This window comes from Lepidochelys olivacea, assembly GCF_965140295.1.
Source record: "Lepidochelys olivacea isolate rLepOli2 genome assembly, chromosome: 19".
Classification (NCBI taxonomy): Eukaryota; Metazoa; Chordata; order Testudines; family Cheloniidae; genus Lepidochelys; species Lepidochelys olivacea.
In genome coordinates, this window is record NC_140429.1 from 1,572,925 (window position 1) to 1,591,281 (window position 18,357).

The 18,357-nt window shown below is 52.6% G+C and overlaps 1 protein-coding gene and 1 long non-coding RNA gene across 4 annotated transcripts; both read left to right on the forward strand.

The window, feature by feature from the left end:
• Positions 1–1,366: 1,366 nt before the first annotated feature.
• MEAF6 (MYST/Esa1 associated factor 6) lies at positions 1,367–12,327 on the forward strand. Of its 3 annotated transcripts, none has more exons than XR_014714534.1 (8): positions 1,367–1,524; positions 3,340–3,455; positions 4,061–4,148; positions 4,850–4,895; positions 6,251–6,443; positions 10,310–10,367; positions 11,011–11,044; positions 11,532–12,327. XR_014714534.1 is itself a non-coding variant. In XM_084652513.1 (8 exons), the coding sequence occupies exons 1-8, from the start codon at positions 1,429–1,431 to the stop codon at positions 11,538–11,540; spliced, it is 612 nt and encodes a 203-aa protein (XP_084508639.1). In that variant the 5' UTR covers positions 1,367–1,428; the 3' UTR covers positions 11,541–12,327. The 3 variants fall into 3 exon arrangements, 2 of the variants coding, with proteins under 2 accessions (XP_084508639.1, XP_084508640.1); XM_084652513.1 differs by lacking the exon at positions 10,310–10,367 and adding an exon at positions 10,176–10,205; XM_084652514.1 differs by lacking the exon at positions 10,310–10,367.
• A 3,045-nt stretch (positions 12,328–15,372) lies between these two features.
• On the forward strand, positions 15,373–18,090 carry LOC311533121. The gene is made up of 3 exons (XR_014714506.1): positions 15,373–15,459; positions 16,340–16,475; positions 18,033–18,090. It is a non-coding gene; the product is annotated as an uncharacterized lncRNA (long non-coding RNA).
• The last annotated feature ends 267 nt before the right edge of the window (positions 18,091–18,357 follow it).

Consider the following 18,357-nt stretch of genomic DNA (forward strand, 5'->3'; position numbering starts at 1 on the left):
TGCGGGGTGGATGGGAGTCCCACGGGGTTCGGGGGGGTCCTGGGGCAGGTCCCGGGGGGGTCTCGGTGCAGGAGGTCCTGGGAGGCTTGGTGCGGGGTGGATGGGGGTCCCCGAGGGGTTGGGGGGGGGCCCGGGAGGGGGTCTCGGTGCAGGAGGTCCCGGGGGGGGCTCGGCGCAGGGGGGTCTCGGTGTAGGAGGTCCTGGGGGGAGGCTCGGCACAGGGGGGTCCCGGGGGGGGTCTCGGTGCAGGAGGTTCGGGGGGGGCTCGGCGCGGGGTGGATGGGGGTCCCGGGGGGGGTCCCGGGGGGGCTCGGCGCGGGGGGCTCGGTGCGGGGTGGATGGGGGTCCCGGGAGGGGGTCTCGGTGCGGGAGGTCCCGGGGGGGACTCGGTGCGGGGTGGATGGGGGTCCCGGGGGGGGTCCCGGGGGGGCTCGGTGCGGGGTGGATGGGGGTCCCGGGGGGGGTCCCGGGGGGGCTCGGTGCGGGGTGGATGGGGGTCCCGGGAGGGGGTCTCGGTGCGGGAGGTCCCGGGGGGGACTCGGTGTGGGGTGGATGGGGGTCCCGGGGGGGTTCGGCGCGGGGGGGGGGTCCGGGGGGGCTCGGCGCGGGGGGCTCGGTGCGGAGTGGATGGGGGTCCCGGGGGGGTCCGGGGGGGCTCGGCGCGGGGGGCTCGGTGCGGGGTGGATGGGGGTCCGGGGGGGCTCGGCGCGGGGGGGGGTCCGGGGGGGCTCGGTGTGGGGTGGATGGGGGTCCCGGGAGGGGGGCTCGGTGCGGGAGGTCCCGGGGGGGACTCGGTGCGGGGTGGATGGGGGTCCCGGGAGGGGGTCTCGGTGCGGGAGGTCCCGGGGGGGACTCGGTGTGGGGTGGATGGGGGTCCCGGGGGGGTTCGGCGCGGGGGGGGGTCCGGGGGGGCTCGGCGCGGGGGGCTCGGTGCGGAGTGGATGGGGGTCCCGGGGGGGTCCGGGGGGGCTCGGCGCGGGGGGCTCGGTGCGGGGTGGATGGGGGTCCGGGGGGGCTCGGCGCGGGGGGGGGTCCGGGGGGGCTCGGTGCGGGGTGGATGGGGGTCCCGGGAGGGGGGCTCGGTGCGGGAGGTCCCGGGGGGGACTCGGTGCGGGGTGGATGGGGGTCCCGGGGGAGGTCCCGGGGGGGCTCGGTGCGGGGTGGATGGGGGTCCCGGCAGGGGGGCTCGGTGCGGGAGGTCCCGGGGGGGACTCGGTGCGGGGTGGATGGGGGTCCCGGGGGGGCTCAGCGCGGGGGGGGGTCCCGGCGCGGGGGGCCCCTCCCGGGGCAGCGGGAAGTTGGGGCTCCGCGGCTCGGGGCCCGGCCGGGTCTCAGCGCTGCCCCCGGCGGCCCAGGCCGGCAGCGCAGCCCGGCTGCGGCCCCCTCCCCCCGGCGCGGCTCCCGCCCCGCCGCAGGCCGCAGCCCATCATGGCGGCGCTGCACACCAAGGCCGGGGGCCCCCCCCAGATCCCCGACACCCGCCGGGAGCTGGCCGAGCTGGTGAAGCGCAAGCAGGAGCTGGCGGTGAGGGGCAGGGGGCGCGGCCGCCCCGCTCCCGCCGCGTCCCGGCCGCCCGCGCTACGAGAGGCCGCGGGCTGGGGAGGCGGCTAGGCCGCGCCCCCCCCCGGCCTCCCGCCCGCGCCCCGGGTCGAGCTGGGCCCGCAGCCCCGCCGTGGGGCCAGGGGGGCGTCTGGGGAATGGGGCTGGAGAGCCCAGGGGAGGGGCCGGGGGACCGGCTCTGGGGGGGAAGTGAGGATTGGGGTGCACTGGCTCTGGGGGGGGAGTGGAGTTGGGGGTGCAGCGGCTCTGGGGGGGGTGGGGATTGGGGTGGGGAATGGGGGGCAGCGGTTCTGGGGGGCAGTGGGGATTGGGGTGGGAAATGGGGTGCACCGGCTCTGGGGGGGCAGTGAGGATTGGGGTGCACTGGCTCTGGGGGGCAGTGAGGATTGGGGTGCACCGGCTCTGGGGGGGAAGTGGAGTTGGGGGTGCAGCGGTTCTGGGGGGCAGTGGGGATTGGGGTGGGAAATGGGGTGCAGCGGCTCTGGGGGGGAAGTGGGGATTGGGGTGGGGAATGGGGTGCACCGGCTCTGGGGGGCAGTGAGGATTGGGGTGCACTGGCTCTGGGGGGGGAGTGGAGTTGGGGGTGCAGCGGTTCTGGGGGGGTGGGGATTGGGGGTGCACCGGCTCTGGGGGGCAGTGGGGATTGGGGTGGGGAATGGGGTGGGAAATGGGGTGCAGCGGCTCTGGGGGGGAAGTGGGGATTGGGGTGGGGAATGGGGTGCACCGGCTCTGGGGGGCAGTGAGGATTGGGGTGCACTGGCTCTGGGGGGGGAGTGGAGTTGGGGGTGCAGCGGTTCTGGGGGGGGTGGGGATTGGGGGTGCACCGGCTCTGGGGGGCAGTGGGGATTGGGGTGGGGAATGGGGTGGGAAATGGGGTGCAGCGGCTCTGGGGGGGAAGTGGGGATTGGGGTGGGAAATGGGGTGCAGCGGCTCTGGGGGGGGAGTGGAGTTGGGGGTGCAGCGGCTCTGGGGGGGGAGTGGAGTTGGGGGTGCAGCGGTTCTGGGGGGGTGGGGATTGGGGGTGCACCGGCTCTGGGGGGCAGTGGGGATTGGGGTGGGGAATGGGGTGGGAAATGGGGTGCAGCGGCTCTGGGGGGGAGTGGAGTTGGGGGTGCAGCGGCTCTGGGGGGGAGTGGAGTTGGGGGTGCAGCGGCTCTGGGGGGGAGTGGGGATTGGGGTGGGGAATGGGGTGGGAAATGGGGTGCAGCGGCTCTGGGGGGGAAGTGGGGATTGGGGTGGGAAATGGGGTGCAGCGGCTCTGGGGGGGAAGTGGAGTTGGGGGTGCAGCGGTTCTGGGGGGGGTGGGGATTGGGGGTGCACCGGCTCTGGGGGGCAGTGGGGATTGGGGTGGGGAATGGGGTGCAGCAGTTCTGGGGGGGGAAGTGGGTTGGGGGTGCAGCGGCTCTGGGGGGCAGTGAGGATGGGGGAATCTGGGGGGGATTAGAAAACGGGGGGGATATAGAGGGCACATTGGAGAGTAGCGGTATCTGGGGGGTATCCCGCTTCCATGACAACAGGCACGAATCCCCGGGCATCTCCTGCATCCTTCCCCCTCCCCCTTTTCCATCTGTGCCCATCCCTCCCTGCCTGCTCCCCTGCAGCAGGCATGAACCATGAGATCTGGGGGAGCTGACCCACGTCCAGAGCGCTCACAGCCTCTGCAGACTCCTGGGAGTCCCTTGGCAGTGGCCAGCTCTGGTACCCCTGGGATCATTGACCGGCTCTGGGGATATGCTGGCATTAGCCTCGTCTTCTTTTGTTCTGTGCTTCTTATACCAGGAGACCCTAGCGAATTTGGAGAGGCAGATCTATGCTTTTGAGGGCAGCTACTTAGAGGACACCCAGATGTACGGCAACATCATCCGTGGCTGGGACCGCTACCTGACAAACCAGAAGTGAGTGGAGAGAGGTGACTTTTCTGGGTGCCCTGGTTCAGGGGATAGTAGTTTCACTCTGGCGTGTAACATTTGGGCTTTTTGCTTCGTAATATGTTTCCATCCCAGTCCTGAGGTTCTGGTTTCTAAACAGCTTTGATAAGTGGAACTTTTAAAAAAATAAGAGATTGGGATTGTCCCTGAGGTTAGCTAATACACAGGGCATTGTTTCTCTTAAGATGGCTTGTGTGTGGACCAGTTGAAACTACATCAGCCAGTAAAACTTCTCTGTGCACTTGTATCTTGTCTCCCTCTTCCCAGCACTAAAGGGGGCCTTATGGGTACCGGGGACTCGTGGAGCTCCCCAAGTCTCCATATGTTTTCAGGGGACACAGCATGTAACAGGCGCGATTTCTCTTCAGATAACTGTAAGGACATAGGTGTAGGGCATTCTCAGGGATTAGTAACTGGTCCATTAGGGACTTTTGTGCAGTGTCCTTGGGCTGCAGTGTCTTTCTGCCTTGTCCTAACCTGCAGGTTATGCCTTGCGTGGGTAGATAAGGGAACAGAACACCGTCTGACATGGTGACTGAGTATTTGCAATGAGGCCGTGCTGTGTATTTCAGAAACTCGAACAGCAAAAACGACCGAAGGAACCGGAAATTTAAAGAAGCTGAACGACTCTTCAGCAAATCTTCGGTCACCTCCGCAGCAGTGAGTACGGCGCTTGTGGCCTGGCAGCATGCAACGCCAACTCAAGTCCTGAGCTTCCTGGGCAGAACTGCCTGGCCTTTGCCCATGAACATCGGGGAGGACAAATCTGAGCTGAACAGATCCTATATTGTACACTCTCCCCTCCATCATTTCTCACTCTTCTCCTTTCTTCCAGGTTGTGCTGAATTGTTCTTCATGGAGTTTCCTTCAGTTGTTCACTTTGTACCTAACAAGGGGAAAATAGCCTGTTTATTCTACTTTCTTTGGCCTCATTGAGAGGAAACCCTGGGGTGGCTGATCTCTCCCTGTTCTTAGGACTACTCCCCTTGGCATAGTTTGTGCCCTTTCAGTGGCTCTGTTGATCTGTCTTCTCCTCTCACAAGCATCTCCCATCTGCCCATAAAATTCACATCTGCCGCAATGCCCAAATGTCTCTGAGAGGAGGGAGTGGGGGACAGACAAATCAAGAAACTTCTGTGTCTCACGATCCTATTTCTGCCCTCATTGGCATTCTCCCTTCTCTTCCTTTTTGGCTTTAATGCCCTCTCCTGTCGTGACATGCTGAGTTTAGACTGCAGGGTCTTTGGAGCAGAGACCAAAGACCACCTCTTGTGCTGTGAGGGGCCTTGCATGCTTTTGAGATCTTGAAAAAAATAATAAATGGGAATCTGTCTTTATTAATGTGCCTTCTGATTTTCTAGGCAGTCAGTGCATTGGCCGGAGTTCAGGACCAGCTCATTGAAAAGCGTAAGCTGCTACTTCTTTCCTCTCACCACCTGACTAACTTGGAATGAAGCAAGTTGCTTCCTGAGGAATTAGGTCACGTGTCTGTTCTCTTCACACCATAGGCACCGGTTTCTAATTCTCCTTGGGGGTGCTCAACCCCTGCGCAGCCCCAGGCCCCGTCCCAACTCCACCCCTGCCCCTTCTCCGCCCCCTCCCCTGAGCACGCCCCATCGCTGGTCCTCCTCCTGCCTCCCAGCACCTCCTGCATGCCACGGAGCTGTTCCTCTGCGTGCAGGAGGCGCTGGGAGGGAGAGGGAGGAGTTGATCAGCGGGGGCCATCTGTTGCAGGAGTTGTGATGGGGGGAGTTTGGCTGCTGGTGGGTGCTAAGCACCAGCTAATTTTTTCCTGTGGGTGCTCCATCCCTGGAGCACCCATGGGGTCAGCACCTATGCTTCTCCCCTTACCAGGTGCACGACCAAGGGTAATTATGGTCCTGTTAGAGGGTTCCCCTTCCAGCACTGTTTTAATTGGTCCTTGTGATTCCCTGTCGGTTAGGTATGCTGCTTTTCACACCCCAGCAATTGTGTTGCTCTAAATAAGGTCACAGTTGTACTCATTACAAGTGTATATGTTAAAATGTAGACCTCTCTTTTAGCAATGGCATTATCTTTTGTGTCTGCTTGAACTGCTGACTGCAAGTGAAGTGTGTTTAAGTGGGTTTGGTATTTTTGGGAGGTGAGGCTCTGGGGGTTGGAGCTCTGGCTCTTTTTCTTTCCTGACATTAAATGGTAAGTAATTGTCAGTGGATCTGAGTGCCTGCTGCCCAGAACCCCTGGCATCTGTCACAAGTTTCACACAAGTTTACATCTTCCCTCCTGAGTTAGCAGAATCGCTCACTGTTCGGCTTTGATGTAGAGGTTGAGTGCACCAACTTTTAAGCCACGATAAAAGGGATTGTTGGGGCTGGCTCTCTGCCTTTGGGGCTGAGAGTTTTTGCTCTTTCTTGGGTGCTTAAGGGCATTGTGTGGCATATACTATAGAAATTGGTATGCAGTAAATCCATTTTTACCCGGGTTATTCCTGAATCAGGTGTTGATTGAATTGGCTTTGATTCTAGCATGCATCTGTTTCTAAGGGGGTAACTTGCCACACTGAGGAAATGCTGCTTAGTCCCGCTTAGTGACCTTTTTCTGTGCTATCTACTGGAGACGTTAAGCTGCCCTCCATGTGGCTTCCATATGCGGTTTGCTGCTGCACTCGGGATTTGGCTCCAGCGCTTCCTTATTCTGGGTGCGAAAGGATTCACCAGGGTCTGTGGTGGGGCTGAACGGATGGGAAGTAACAGCTGTGCTCTTGTGGGTTTGTTGTGTTCTAGAGGAGCCAGGTAGTGGCACAGAGAGTGATGCTTCTCCAGACTTTCACAATCAGGAGAATGAGCCCAGCCAGGAGGATACTGAAGAGCTGGATGGGACTGTGCAGGGAGTGAAACCGCAGAAAGCCGCATCTTCCACCTCCTCGGGGAGTCACCACAGCAGCCACAAAAAACGGAAGAACAAAAATCGACACAGGTTAGTGGGGCCAGCTGCCCTCACCACGTCCTCTGAACAGCTGGTTGTTGCCCAAATGGCATTATGGCCTGAAAGTAGCCAAATGTATTCAAGCAATGAGCAGTTCAGACCACTGGTTAGTTGGGGTCATTAAGTGCAAATGACGATCTGATTTCTCGCTTCATGTTAACCTGCAAATCACTGAATCAAATTTATTACATTCACTGGGTGACATCAGACAACCTATCTGGCCCCGCTCCCATAATCTCCGGGAGGGATAAGAGTGGGAGACATTTAGAAATAGTTGGGCTAGTGGACTGAGCAGGGTACTGGAAGGCAAGAGTTTCTGATTTCTAATCCCGGCTCTGATAAGATACCTGTATGGCCTTGGGACAGGACCCCTCCCTTTTCTGTGCCATTTCAATTTCTCAATCTGTAAAGCAGAATAATACTGGCCTGCCTCCCAGGGGGAGAGGTTACAATCCAGTCCCCTTGGTGCCTGCATCTTGTTCTCTGGAATTGAGTGAGGTAGGGACGTTGACAGATCTGTCTGGGGAAGAGGATCAGGAAATAAACAAAAACGCTTTGGGAATCCAGTGATTATAAAAGTCCTGGAAATCCTGGATATTTTCACCCAAACTTTGCTCCCAAGCCATTTTTGTTGTCATTTGGCTCCAGACTGAGCCTCTGTTCCATGTGGTGTTCTGGAGCTGCCTTGCTTTTCATGTTCATTTGAACGCAGTTGTAAGGAAGCTGACCTCACAGCCATGTAAGAAGTAGTAAAGATCTCACAACCTTCACTTGGTTGCCCTTGGGTGGCCAATTCCGAAATAGGTGGCTTTAGAGATGGCCTATTAGAGATAATGTCACACCACATGGATAATGCCATTTTCTCTACAAAATGATGTCCTCCGCACAATGTGACCTCGTATGTATTGTGCATTCAAAGTCACTCTGTGTGGAGGATGCCATTTTGTCGAGAAAAATGGTGTCCTCCAGGCTGTGTGACCTCGCATGCACCATACATGTGAGGACACACTGCAGAGCAAAATGGTGTCCTCTGCACACTCGGGATCACTGCTGCCCCGTCTGCTGGAGGCGCACCCCCATTTGGGGTCACAACTCACAATTGGGAACTGCTGGGTTATGGGCAGGTGTTTTGCCTGATACATTCAACTCCCTTTTTGAAGTTGACTGGATTTTGCGGTGTCAGTGTCTCTTTAATTCTTAGATCCAGGATTTCCTTCCTGCTATAATATTACAATTTAAAAACGTTTGCTCAGTTATATCTCCTTTTAGTTCCTCATGAGCTAGGAATCATGAAGTAGTCTAGAAAGACCTTTTTGGTTTTTCCTGTAGGTAGCTAGAAACAATTTCAGAAGTAACAATAGTTTAAGAACATAAGAACGGCCATACTAGATCAGACCAATGATCTAGCCCAGTGTGCTGTCTTCTGACAGTGAACTGGTGCCCGATGCTTCAGAAGGAATGAACAGAACAGGGCAATTACCAAGTGATCCATCCCCTGTTGTCCAGTCCCAACTTCTGGCAGTCAGATTTAGGGACACCCAGAGCGTGGAGTTGCATTCCTGATCATCTTGGCTAATAGCAATGGATGGACCTATCCTCCATGAACTTATCTATACTTTTGGCTTCACAGCATTCTCTGGCAATGAGTTCCACAGGTTGATTGTACACTGTGTGAAGAAGTACTTCCTTGTGTTTGTTTCAAACCTGCTGCTTATTAATTGCATTGGGTGACCACTGGTTCTTGTGTTATGTGAAGGGGTAGATAACATTATAGGTTTCTTGCAATATGAGAGGAAAGGGACATCCTGTAAAACTAATAGACAGCACATTTAAAACTGACAGAAGGAACTAGTTTTGAAACAAAGCATACTTAACCTGTGGAACTCCCATCGGTGAGAGATCTTTGAGACCAAGGCTTAGTAGGATTCAAATAGCAGTAAGCCTTTATGTGGGCAATAAGAAAGTTCACAGTTACATTAGATCTAATAAAAACTTTATAAACCTTCATGCTTCAGAGCATAAGCCAACCACTAGCGCCAGGAGTTAGAAAGAAACTCCCACTCTGGGCCAGTTATTCTGTTACAGGGTTTCTTGTACCTTCCTCTGAAGCAGCTGATTCTGACTACTGTTGGAAGCAGGACATTGAACAAGATGGAAGCCGGGTCTGATCTGGTATGGCAGTTCCTATGATCCTAGAATGTAAAGCAGAGAGAGAAATCTAAATAATACAAAGTCACTTACAATTAATTGACTGTTATTCTAAAATGCCTTAGTGTGGCCAGTTACTGAATCTGACAAGTCTAACTGTATTTGATACAGCTCTGTGACATTAAAACTGACTGTTCTTACTAACTACTTCCTAAAATCCTTCCAGCAAAGGAAAAATTCCAGGCACCATCCAGGAACATGAAGCTAGTCGCAAGAAATTAATGATGTAACTCTAGGTGCTTTGAAATGAAATATACTGGGAAATGCTCTTTGGAAACAGACACCTCCTTGTTTGCCCATTTCTCTTGAATGTCCTGAGATGAAAGTATTATATAAGAAATCTTGAAAGTCTGTCACTGGGGCTGCCCTCTGACTGCAAATCCTGATTCACGGCTCTCCCAGTCGTTTGCATAAGCTGAGTGCTGACTGAAGCTTTGGTGGCCGCTGGAATGGGCTGTCTTCAGGCATGGCTGACACTGCTTGCAAAGTAGTCCAAGCTTTCCTACTTCATACCTCACCAGCTCTGCTAGCAGTACTGGTGCTGTTCCGGCGTGGCGGGAATATCCAGCTCTCACGTCCGGCATCTGAACACGGTGAACCAGGTGAACGGCGTTGGCCGTTGCTCATGGGGGCCCTTAGTTCCACTCTGCTGTGCAAGTGCCAGGGATACCGTCCCCTACCAAAGCATCCCAAATTCAGCGACTTGCATCAGCCGAGGAAGAGCTCACCTTCCGCAGGAATGCTGCTTCCTCTTAGACGTTCCGTTGCAACAAGGCTACTGAGTTAGGACTTAATACCATTGAAGCGTCATGTTAACTCCCCTCTTTCTAACCAATACAATTGTTGGATTCCAGGAGGAGCTCTCTGGAAACAGAGCGCCATGGTGGATGTGCGAGCGTGTGTGTATGGATGCTAGAGTCTGCTGATGGGAGTGTAACTGTTTGGTAACTAGATTCAAACAATTCACAGTGTTTTCTTTTTAGGTTTATAAGTGAAAAGTGTGTGTGTGCATACATACAACCATATTTGAATGCGAAATTGCTAAATATTTCTATGACAGCCTCCATCTAGCTGCCTGAACCAACTTCTCTGCTTCTGCCCTAATAATCTAGAGAGAGCCTCTGCTTTCTGAGTGCCCACTTGGTTGTCTTTGCGTGCATCGAAAGTTCAGTCTCTGTCTGGAAGCTAATGTGCTATTCCAAATAGCTGATGGCTTCCTTTCTCTGCGTATAAAAATACCTTACATAAACCACTCTTCCTCTGTTTAACACCTCATTTCCCAGCAATCCACTTGGGGAGGGGGGCTCTGCACTGCCGAGTCCGGAGTGCTTTTTTGTGCCAAATTCTGGTAAATAAATAAATAACATATTCTATATAAAATAAGAACTTTATGGCATTTGGACATTGGCTTTATTTTTTTCTATAATCTCGCTAGGGTGGCTAATCAACCTATTTATTGAATTCATTAGTATATTAATGGCTATTGCTTTCTTCCTTTCAAATGCTGCCCCTCAGCCCGCCTGGCATGTTTGATTATGACTTTGAGTAAGTTTGACTTGAATTAGTACTTGTGCTGTCTTGTTAGTGTGTAGACACCGATGTGCCTTTCTGAGACCTTTCTAACCCATAGTTTATCTGTTTAATTGTAGGTATGTATATTAGGTTAGGCTGGGAAGTTTTTTTAAAAAACAGAAAAACATGATGGAGGTAACATTTTATTTAATAACTTCAGCAAAATTAAATCAACTTTACTCTTCTGCCTCTTTATTTTGTTTTTAAAACTACAGATAAACTTTATCTTAATAAATAGTTAAAAACTGATTTCTGGCTTTGCTTCCTAAAGAGATTAGTGGCATCAATTTGGATATTTTCCTCTGGAGAAATGTAATAAAGCCAATCCCCTTGATTTTATAATACCTGTTGTCTCAAAATCCTCTTTCTCTGTATAGTCCAAGTAAGTAACTATTACCACTATGTCTGAATAATTACCTGTGGCATAGTTACATCTATCTCTTAACAAATTAACATAGAGCATGCATTTTAATCCCATTTTTGCACGCTGCATAACTTCCCTGTGATTTTATTATGAACCTTTGATAACTGTTTCTCTGATTGAGTGGGTGGAATATGCATTTCGGCAAGGTGTAAAGAGTCCGCTCTCATTGATGTTGTTGGTCCTTGCCCAGTAATGTTGGGACAATGATTTGGCTCGTCCAGTTCGGAGAACGTGGATTGAATTAACCAAATAGCCTTTGTTGTAGCCTGTGCCATATGCTGTAGCTGGTTCTTGGAACTCCCATTGAAGTGTAATGTATTGAAATGGACATTTCTCTTCTCTTTCCCATCACAGGATTGATCTCAAGTTAAACAAAAAGCCACGAGCTGTAAGTATCAGTCCTCCTGTGTCATTATTTTTATTGTTAGTCTGTAGTCTGAGGTTGCAGGCTAATCCCCAGCACTCTAGAGTCTGCATCTGCCATGGTTTATGCTCTCTCATTTTCATGGTGGGGGAATAGTTAGCGTGAAATGAGCAATTTCCTTGTGGATTTATCATAGCTGGATTTATGTTGCTTGTTACCAGATGTTGGTGACAGTTGAGAGCCCCATATATTTTACTCAAGAAAAATTGTTTCACACCCTTTCCAGCTGTGATTATTAATCTAGTAAATTGAAAACTATTGGTGATTGGTCGACATATCTCTTAGTTGAAGATTTTGAAGATGAGGGTGTTCAGCTACAGTAAAATTCTCTTCTCTCTGCCTGCGTGCAAAGAATGATGTGTGTGCTTCATGCCGTTGCGTGTGAAAGCTGATGAAAGCTGTGAAAGCTACTCTGGGGGTATTAATGTCCTGCCCTTTCCCCTCTCTGCAGGACTACTAGACTCATCGGTGCCGAAGCTTCCCGGATCTAGGCCCCCACGTTGAGTCCACACTAAGAAAAACATCAGTTGACTGAATGAGCACAATGGGCAGCTCTCCCACCGAGTGTCTGCACATAGGAGTAGTTCACTCAAAAGTACTAAAGTGTGTGTGTGTTTGGGGGGGGTCGGGGGGGGGGATAGTCTTGTTTGGCTACATTGGACCATGTACTTTGTGTCATTTTAAAATCACCTGAAATGCAGGAGGACTAAGCTGTGGTGTCACCCATCTCTGGTTCCTGAGTGCGACATTCTTCCCCCACAGCTGGCAACACACACCCTGCAATCGGCTGGTTTTGCTGCTGCCATCACCATTGTCTGTAATAGCCATTGAGAGATGTTGTTGTTCCATTTTATACCGGAATGGGGGCGTGGCTCTGTGTGTCCCATGCAGGTTGTAAATCTGTTAGGTTATTTTTTTAATACTGATATTTAGTTTGTTTTTTTTAAACCAAACTATACAGTTGACAAATTGGCTTTTGATTTTTCCTTCTTAAATCTGATTAGGCTGTTCATTTTTCAGAATGATCCACTTGAATTCTTACCTTAGTAGAGAAGAAAGTGGCTCACCCCTTTCCTTCATCTTTGATCTTAACACTTCCCCTCCGGTTTTTTCGGGGCACTGAGCTACAAGGAGTGGTTGGACCTCGAAGCCATCTTGCTCCTAAAGGTTGGGTGGATTCTCTTTTTAATACAAACATCTGTCATTTGTATATAAAACAATAAAAGTCACGTTTGTCTCTCTTCTCATGTCTTGCTTTGCAGTTGGAGATGTTTCTGTGTTTTGTTTGTTCTAAGCCACTCAAGAATTTCCGTCATTCTTCTCCATTTATTCTGTGAGGTTTTCCTGAATTCCTCTACTTTCAGGTACAGCGTGTGTTTATGCAGCTCCATGAGCCTCTTAGGAATTGTCTCCTTTACTCCTCCTCCTTGTATACACACACAGTGGTGACTGTCAAGGGAGCCAGGAACTAGCCTCCTTTTGTGCTAATTATTCACAGCTCACAACTAGAGAGATCTTGGGCAGACATGACCACTTGCTGATGTTGCCGGAATACCTCCTGGTAATGGGTGAGCAGCCTTGACTGTTCTCTGAACCAGCACGCCCATGCACAGGGATGGGTGTCCTAACCAGGGTCAGGAATGTGGTGCTGCCCTTTCCGGGGGGCAGAGCTTTGAGTGCCGCTCACCAGTGTTACCTGGGGCTGAGTGGGGTTTTAGCACCTTTGTTCTCATGCTACAGTCTCTGGAAGGGAGTTGTGCCCACTTGCTTAAACCTCTCCAAATCGCCATGAGGTCTGTGTGCTGCGCCCCTCAATTGCTCCGTATTAGACTCCATGTTACTGAGCCTTGCCTTCTTGGGGACTCCATTTGCTTCCTAGCTTTTGCTTGGGTGACTGCAGCTCTGCCCTTGCCAGTGGAGTAGCAGAGGCTTGACTTCAATACCATGCAAGGACTGTTAGGTGCCGTTCTACACTAAGACACTCATTTAAGGCCAGGTTGCCTGCGGGGAAAGTCCAAAGCGACAGCAGCAGCGGCTGAGTCCCTTCTTATTGTACGTTCCAGTCTTGGGTTCACCCACAGAGTCACACTTGTTGTAATAGCTGGGCAATTCCTGTAGGCAGCCTCTCTGGGCAGGGGCGGCTGCTGTTTTGGCTAGCGTGGAGTGCTGGCTAGTGCTGAGAGACACTGATTTAAGAGGAAGAGGCACACCTGTTCTGCTTTATTCTTCTCTAATCTGTTCTTCCTTGCATTATAACTTGGCAGTGTCAGAAGATTAAAACTAGGGATGGGTAAACATCCAAGAAACTGGACAAGTCCTGAAAATCGCCCTGTGTTCCCCAGCTGCTTTGGAATAAGAACAGCTCTGGCCTTGAGTTTTTGGCTACTCGGCCTTGGTAGCATGGAAAACCCACAACAGCTTTTCCTGTGCTAATTCCCCTTATCCTGGCCCAACGCAGGGACTGCAGAAAGGCATGAACTTGGTAGAGTATCGTTGGCAAACCTTTTCCGACCTCGGAAAACCTGCTGCCGCTCCCAGCCAGCGTCGGCGCGAAGGGTGCGGTGGACACAGCTTGCATTGGCAGCCGGGCACAGTGTGCTGGAATGGAAGCTGCGCTGGTGGTGACAGCAGTGGGTACTGCTCTGTGCTCTGGCTGGTGGATACGTGCTATCACTTACAGTTCCCTAGACACCTATGCAGAAGGAGATTTGTACTGTAACGATTATAAAGGGGGGCAAGGTTAATGCAGAGCCATCAGCAAAGAGCTAGGGGTTGGCGTTTTTGGGCTGGGGCCTGGGCTTTGAATCTCTGGGGAGGTGATGACTTTCAGCAAACAGCCAACTCTCCCCTTTCCCAAGAGGCCTGTGCTCTCCGCCCGCCCCAGCTCCTGAATCTCTTTGTTTCGATGCAAACTGTCTGGTGCCCTACTCAGCTCAGCAACAGGGACAGAGAGATCAGGCTGGGCCAGGAGCCCCGTGAGGCCAGGAGCAGGGTAGGGCATGGGACGGTAGCTTTGTACCTGTGCAGACACTGAACTGCGATTGAGCAGCCTTTGGAAGCAGGTCCCATGCATTGTGGTTTTTGTTCCCTTTAACGATATTGTGCTGAACAGAGATGTGACCACCCATCAGTCCTGGGCCCAACCCAGCCTAGCTGCAGAGATGTTTTGGTTTTAGAGCTGAAGACCTGGTGCCCTTTCTGATATGTAATGTATACACTGTAATTACCTCTGCTGGAGCTGCTCACTCCTCCCCGGGCTTCTGTGCGTTGCTGACGTTTTGACTCACTTTTTTATCCCAGTATGTTAGGGGAGCAGAAATCCCCAGCCCTAGGCAGGCTGGACAATCTGAGCTGTAGCCGCATCAGTCACTGTAAAGAAAAAAAAAAAAAAAAAGGCAAAGCTCACTCCTCAACGAGCGATGGTTTTTTCCCCAGCCTCTGACATTTCAGGAGTCACCTCAGTGACTGGAGTATGCAAATTAAATGGCAAATGCATTGCTCACAGTCAAAGCAAATTTGGTTATATTAATATCCAGCAGCTCCCTTTCAGGCTATATTGAATTATAGCAGCACTGTAGCCATTTAGAGACAGGAGAAATGAAAAGACCAGACCCGCTCTCGTTCCCTAGGGCTTGTTCTGGCAGAGGGACTCATTCCTATATCTGATTGTCAGAGTAAGAGCCAACACTGTGTCCTTCACTTCAATAGCATTCTCCCAGCTGGGTATTCAGCATGGAAAGCAGATGAGACGCTATGCAATGTCAGTTAACAAAACACCAGTTAATTTCGAGGGTTAGGAAAGGAGCATTCAGAAACTGACCGTGTCCTCCTGAACCTGGAACTTCTGCTCTTCGCTGTGTGCACTTTTTTTTCTAATGAACAGAAATTATTAAATGTAAAGATTTCAAAGCTGTCTAAGAATAGAACCCTGGTAAGTTGCCCCTAGCCCTGTGCTTTGATTGCATATGCCCACAGGGCCGTGTATCTAGGCAGACTGTTATATACATGCTAATGAAAAAGGCATTGAAGAGAAGGGGGGACACATCCTTTCCTGGCAGCAGACCCACTCTTTCCCATTGCACAGGGCATGGGCTGGTACAGGAGAAACTCCTTATAGACACAACAGGGGCAGCAGGGAAAATCCACTAATTCCCTTCACTGCCTTGGTCACCAAGAGGATTAGCCAGGAGTTTATCAGTCCCGAGCAGGTGGCCTAGCAACAGCCAGGAGCTTGTAAACAGCAGAGAGGAAGCAGCAGATCTGGTCACCGCCTTCCCCAGCCCATTCAGCACCTTGCGAAGTGCAAGACTCTTCCATTGAGCATTTCGCTCCGTGCCCCACGCTTCCCAACTCCTGCAGCTCTGGCGCCCTGAAGGCAGGTAAGGGATGGGATGGTGCTGGCACCTGTCCTCTTCTGTACACACCATTCTATACAGGAGCCTCGTTGTCTGGATTAAAGGGAGTTGCAGCCCCTGCAGGGAATAGTTCATGTTTGACTGTAATTAAAGGATCATAGAAATGTGGGGCTGGAAGGGACCTCGAGAGGTCCTCAGGTCCAGTCCCCTGCACTCTCTGAGGCAGGACCAAGTAAACCCAGACCATCCCTGGCAGGGGTTTGTCCAACCTGTTCTTAAAAGCCTCCAGTGACGGGGATTCCACAGCCTCCCTTGGAAGCCTGTCCCAGAGCTGAACTGTCCTTAGAATTAGACATTAGGAAAAGTTTCTAACGATAGCTCCCTTGCGGCAGATTAAGCCCGTCGCTTCTTGTCCTACCTTCTGTGGCCAAGGAGAACAATTGACCACCGTCCTCTTTGTAACAGCCCTTAAGATATGGGAAGATTGTTCTCAGTCTTTTCTCAAGACTAAACGTGCCCCTTTTTTTTAACCTTTCCTCACACATCAGGTTTTCTAAACCTTTGATCATTTTTGTTGCTCTCCTCTGGCCTCTCTCCAATTTGTCTGTGTATTTCCTAAAGCGCAGCACCCAGAACTGGTCACAGGACTCCAGCTGAGGCCCCAGAAGGGCCGAGCAGAGTGGGACAATGCCCTCCCTTGTCTTACATGCTGCACTGCAGTTAACACACCCAGGACACTATTAGCCTTTTTGGAAGCTGCATGCAGCACATAGTTGAGAGGGAACAATCAAGGGAATGAGAACTGATCCGGCGAGCGGCTGGCGGCAGTGTGTGGCCACAGGGTGTATGTGATAACAATGCAGGGGCCTGGCCTTGACTCTTCTTCCTGGTTTCTCCTATTTAGGGACTCAATGAGGAAACCTAGCTCCCCATCACTGCCCCATCGGTGGCTGCTTCGCTCGCGAGCCTGGTGCAGGTGGCTCCTGTCTCTAGTAAGGACGACCCTGTCTGGGCTGCTGGTGCTCTGGAGGCTGATGTGGGTTAGTGTCATCCGAGGCAGTGAAGGGAGCAGCTGGGCCACACCCTGACAATAGTGGGAGCTTCCTGCCCTTCCTAGAAATGCAAGTTTCACAGACACAATTGAGTGTTGACTTCCAGGTGTGAGCGCTTGCTCCCTGGGCGGGTAAGGCTGGGAGCACCTCAGGGTGGCTGGGAGCACCCCAGGCCAGGCAGGCTGCTGGAATGGTTATTATTTATGGCTGGTATCACATTGACACTAATTTAACCATAAATTCCTTTATTAAATCCAAAGCGGAATAAGAAAAGGAGGACTTGTGGCACCTTAGAGACTAACCAATTTATTTGAGCATGAGCTTTCGTGAGCTACAGCTCACTTCATCGGATGCATCGAAAGCACGAAAGCTTATGCTCAAATAAATTGGTTAGTCTCTAAGGTGCCACAAGGACTCCTTTTTGCCAATACAGACTAACACGGCTGCTACTCTGAAAGCGGAATAGTATTTACACAATTATGCTAAACATGCCTAAAGAACAAGCAATTGACTACGTCTTCACAGCCCACGGACTAACCCCAGGGGTGCTGAGACCCTTATGGGATGGCTCCGGTGTGGTCAGGCAGATATCAGCAATGAACCCTTTCACAGGTTACTTTTTTCATCCCCTTTGACAATCATGTGTTGTCATTACTAGCCATGGCCAAATGAAGGAGTTTCTTAAATAGTAAATTATTTACTGCATCTGGTATCCTATTAACCACGTCTGATTTCTGTTACTTTGCCCAAACCTTAAGGAAGGTAACTGGTATTTCGAAGGGTCACCACAAGTTTGACACAACGAGTCGTCTTTCTCATGCTCTCACGCTTTTTGGTTCCATGCCTATTGTTCATGCTAATGTCCCAACGCAATGTAAAACCGTACTTCACTCAGATCTAATGTGGGCCTGTCTTCCTACCCGGGGCGGGGAGTGTGCCTTCTGCAACGACCCCCTTCCCCCGCGCCATCCCCAGAAGTGAGGTAGGGGCAGGGTGAACAGACTCCGGCTATGGAGGGTCACGGCTCCCTTTGGAAGGGCAGGGTTGAGGGGCACTGCTCAGAAGCTGGGGGAGGAAGCACAGGGAGAGCTGGGGGTTCCTGGGGCAGGGAGTGGGTGCTCTCAGCTCTGAGGCCTGGATCACTCTGCGTGTCCCACCCTCGCTAAGTGCAGCTCATGCTGGATTTGTGCTGGGAAAAGTGACAGGGCAGCACTGTGGTCACGGCAGGGCTTGGCTGGGCCTCACTCTCTTCGTGGCGGTGCAGCTGGGAAATCCTGCCGCTATGCCTTCTGCTTTTCCCAATAGAGTTTATTCCCCGGTCCAATAACAGCCCAGCTTCATTGGTCCCCACAGGCTCTGACCGCCGTGTGCCCAGCCTGGCGTAACTCCGGCGGACACAGTCCAGCCCAGACACCACAGCCGGAGGCGCTCCGGGAAAGGCTCCAAGAGACAGAGAGGTGCAGGGCCGCCTGCCCTCTGTCCTGGCCGGGCGCTTCCCGTCTCATGCTGACGCTATTCTCACCCATCTCTCCTCTTCCTCTCTAGCATGTGGTGTTCTGCTACAAGGTTTTCTGGGAGCTCGTGTTCCATTTCGTGCGTGAGGTAAATGGCACTTGCAAATGCTGGCTCTGTCCCTTGCCTCCACAGCCGTGCTCGCATGGTGTTCCTTGTTCCGAACCGTGACCATGCACACGGGTCTCCATCGGAGCTTTGCCGAACGTTTCCACCCTCCCATGCACTCGGAGCCAAGATGCATGGAGCCAGCGCATCCCGAGTAGAGGAAATGTGCTTACAAAACAGGGGCAGGCTGGCTTCCACCACCCGGAAAGGGGTCTGGGAGTGTGGGGGCGTTAATTAGCTCTCAGACCCA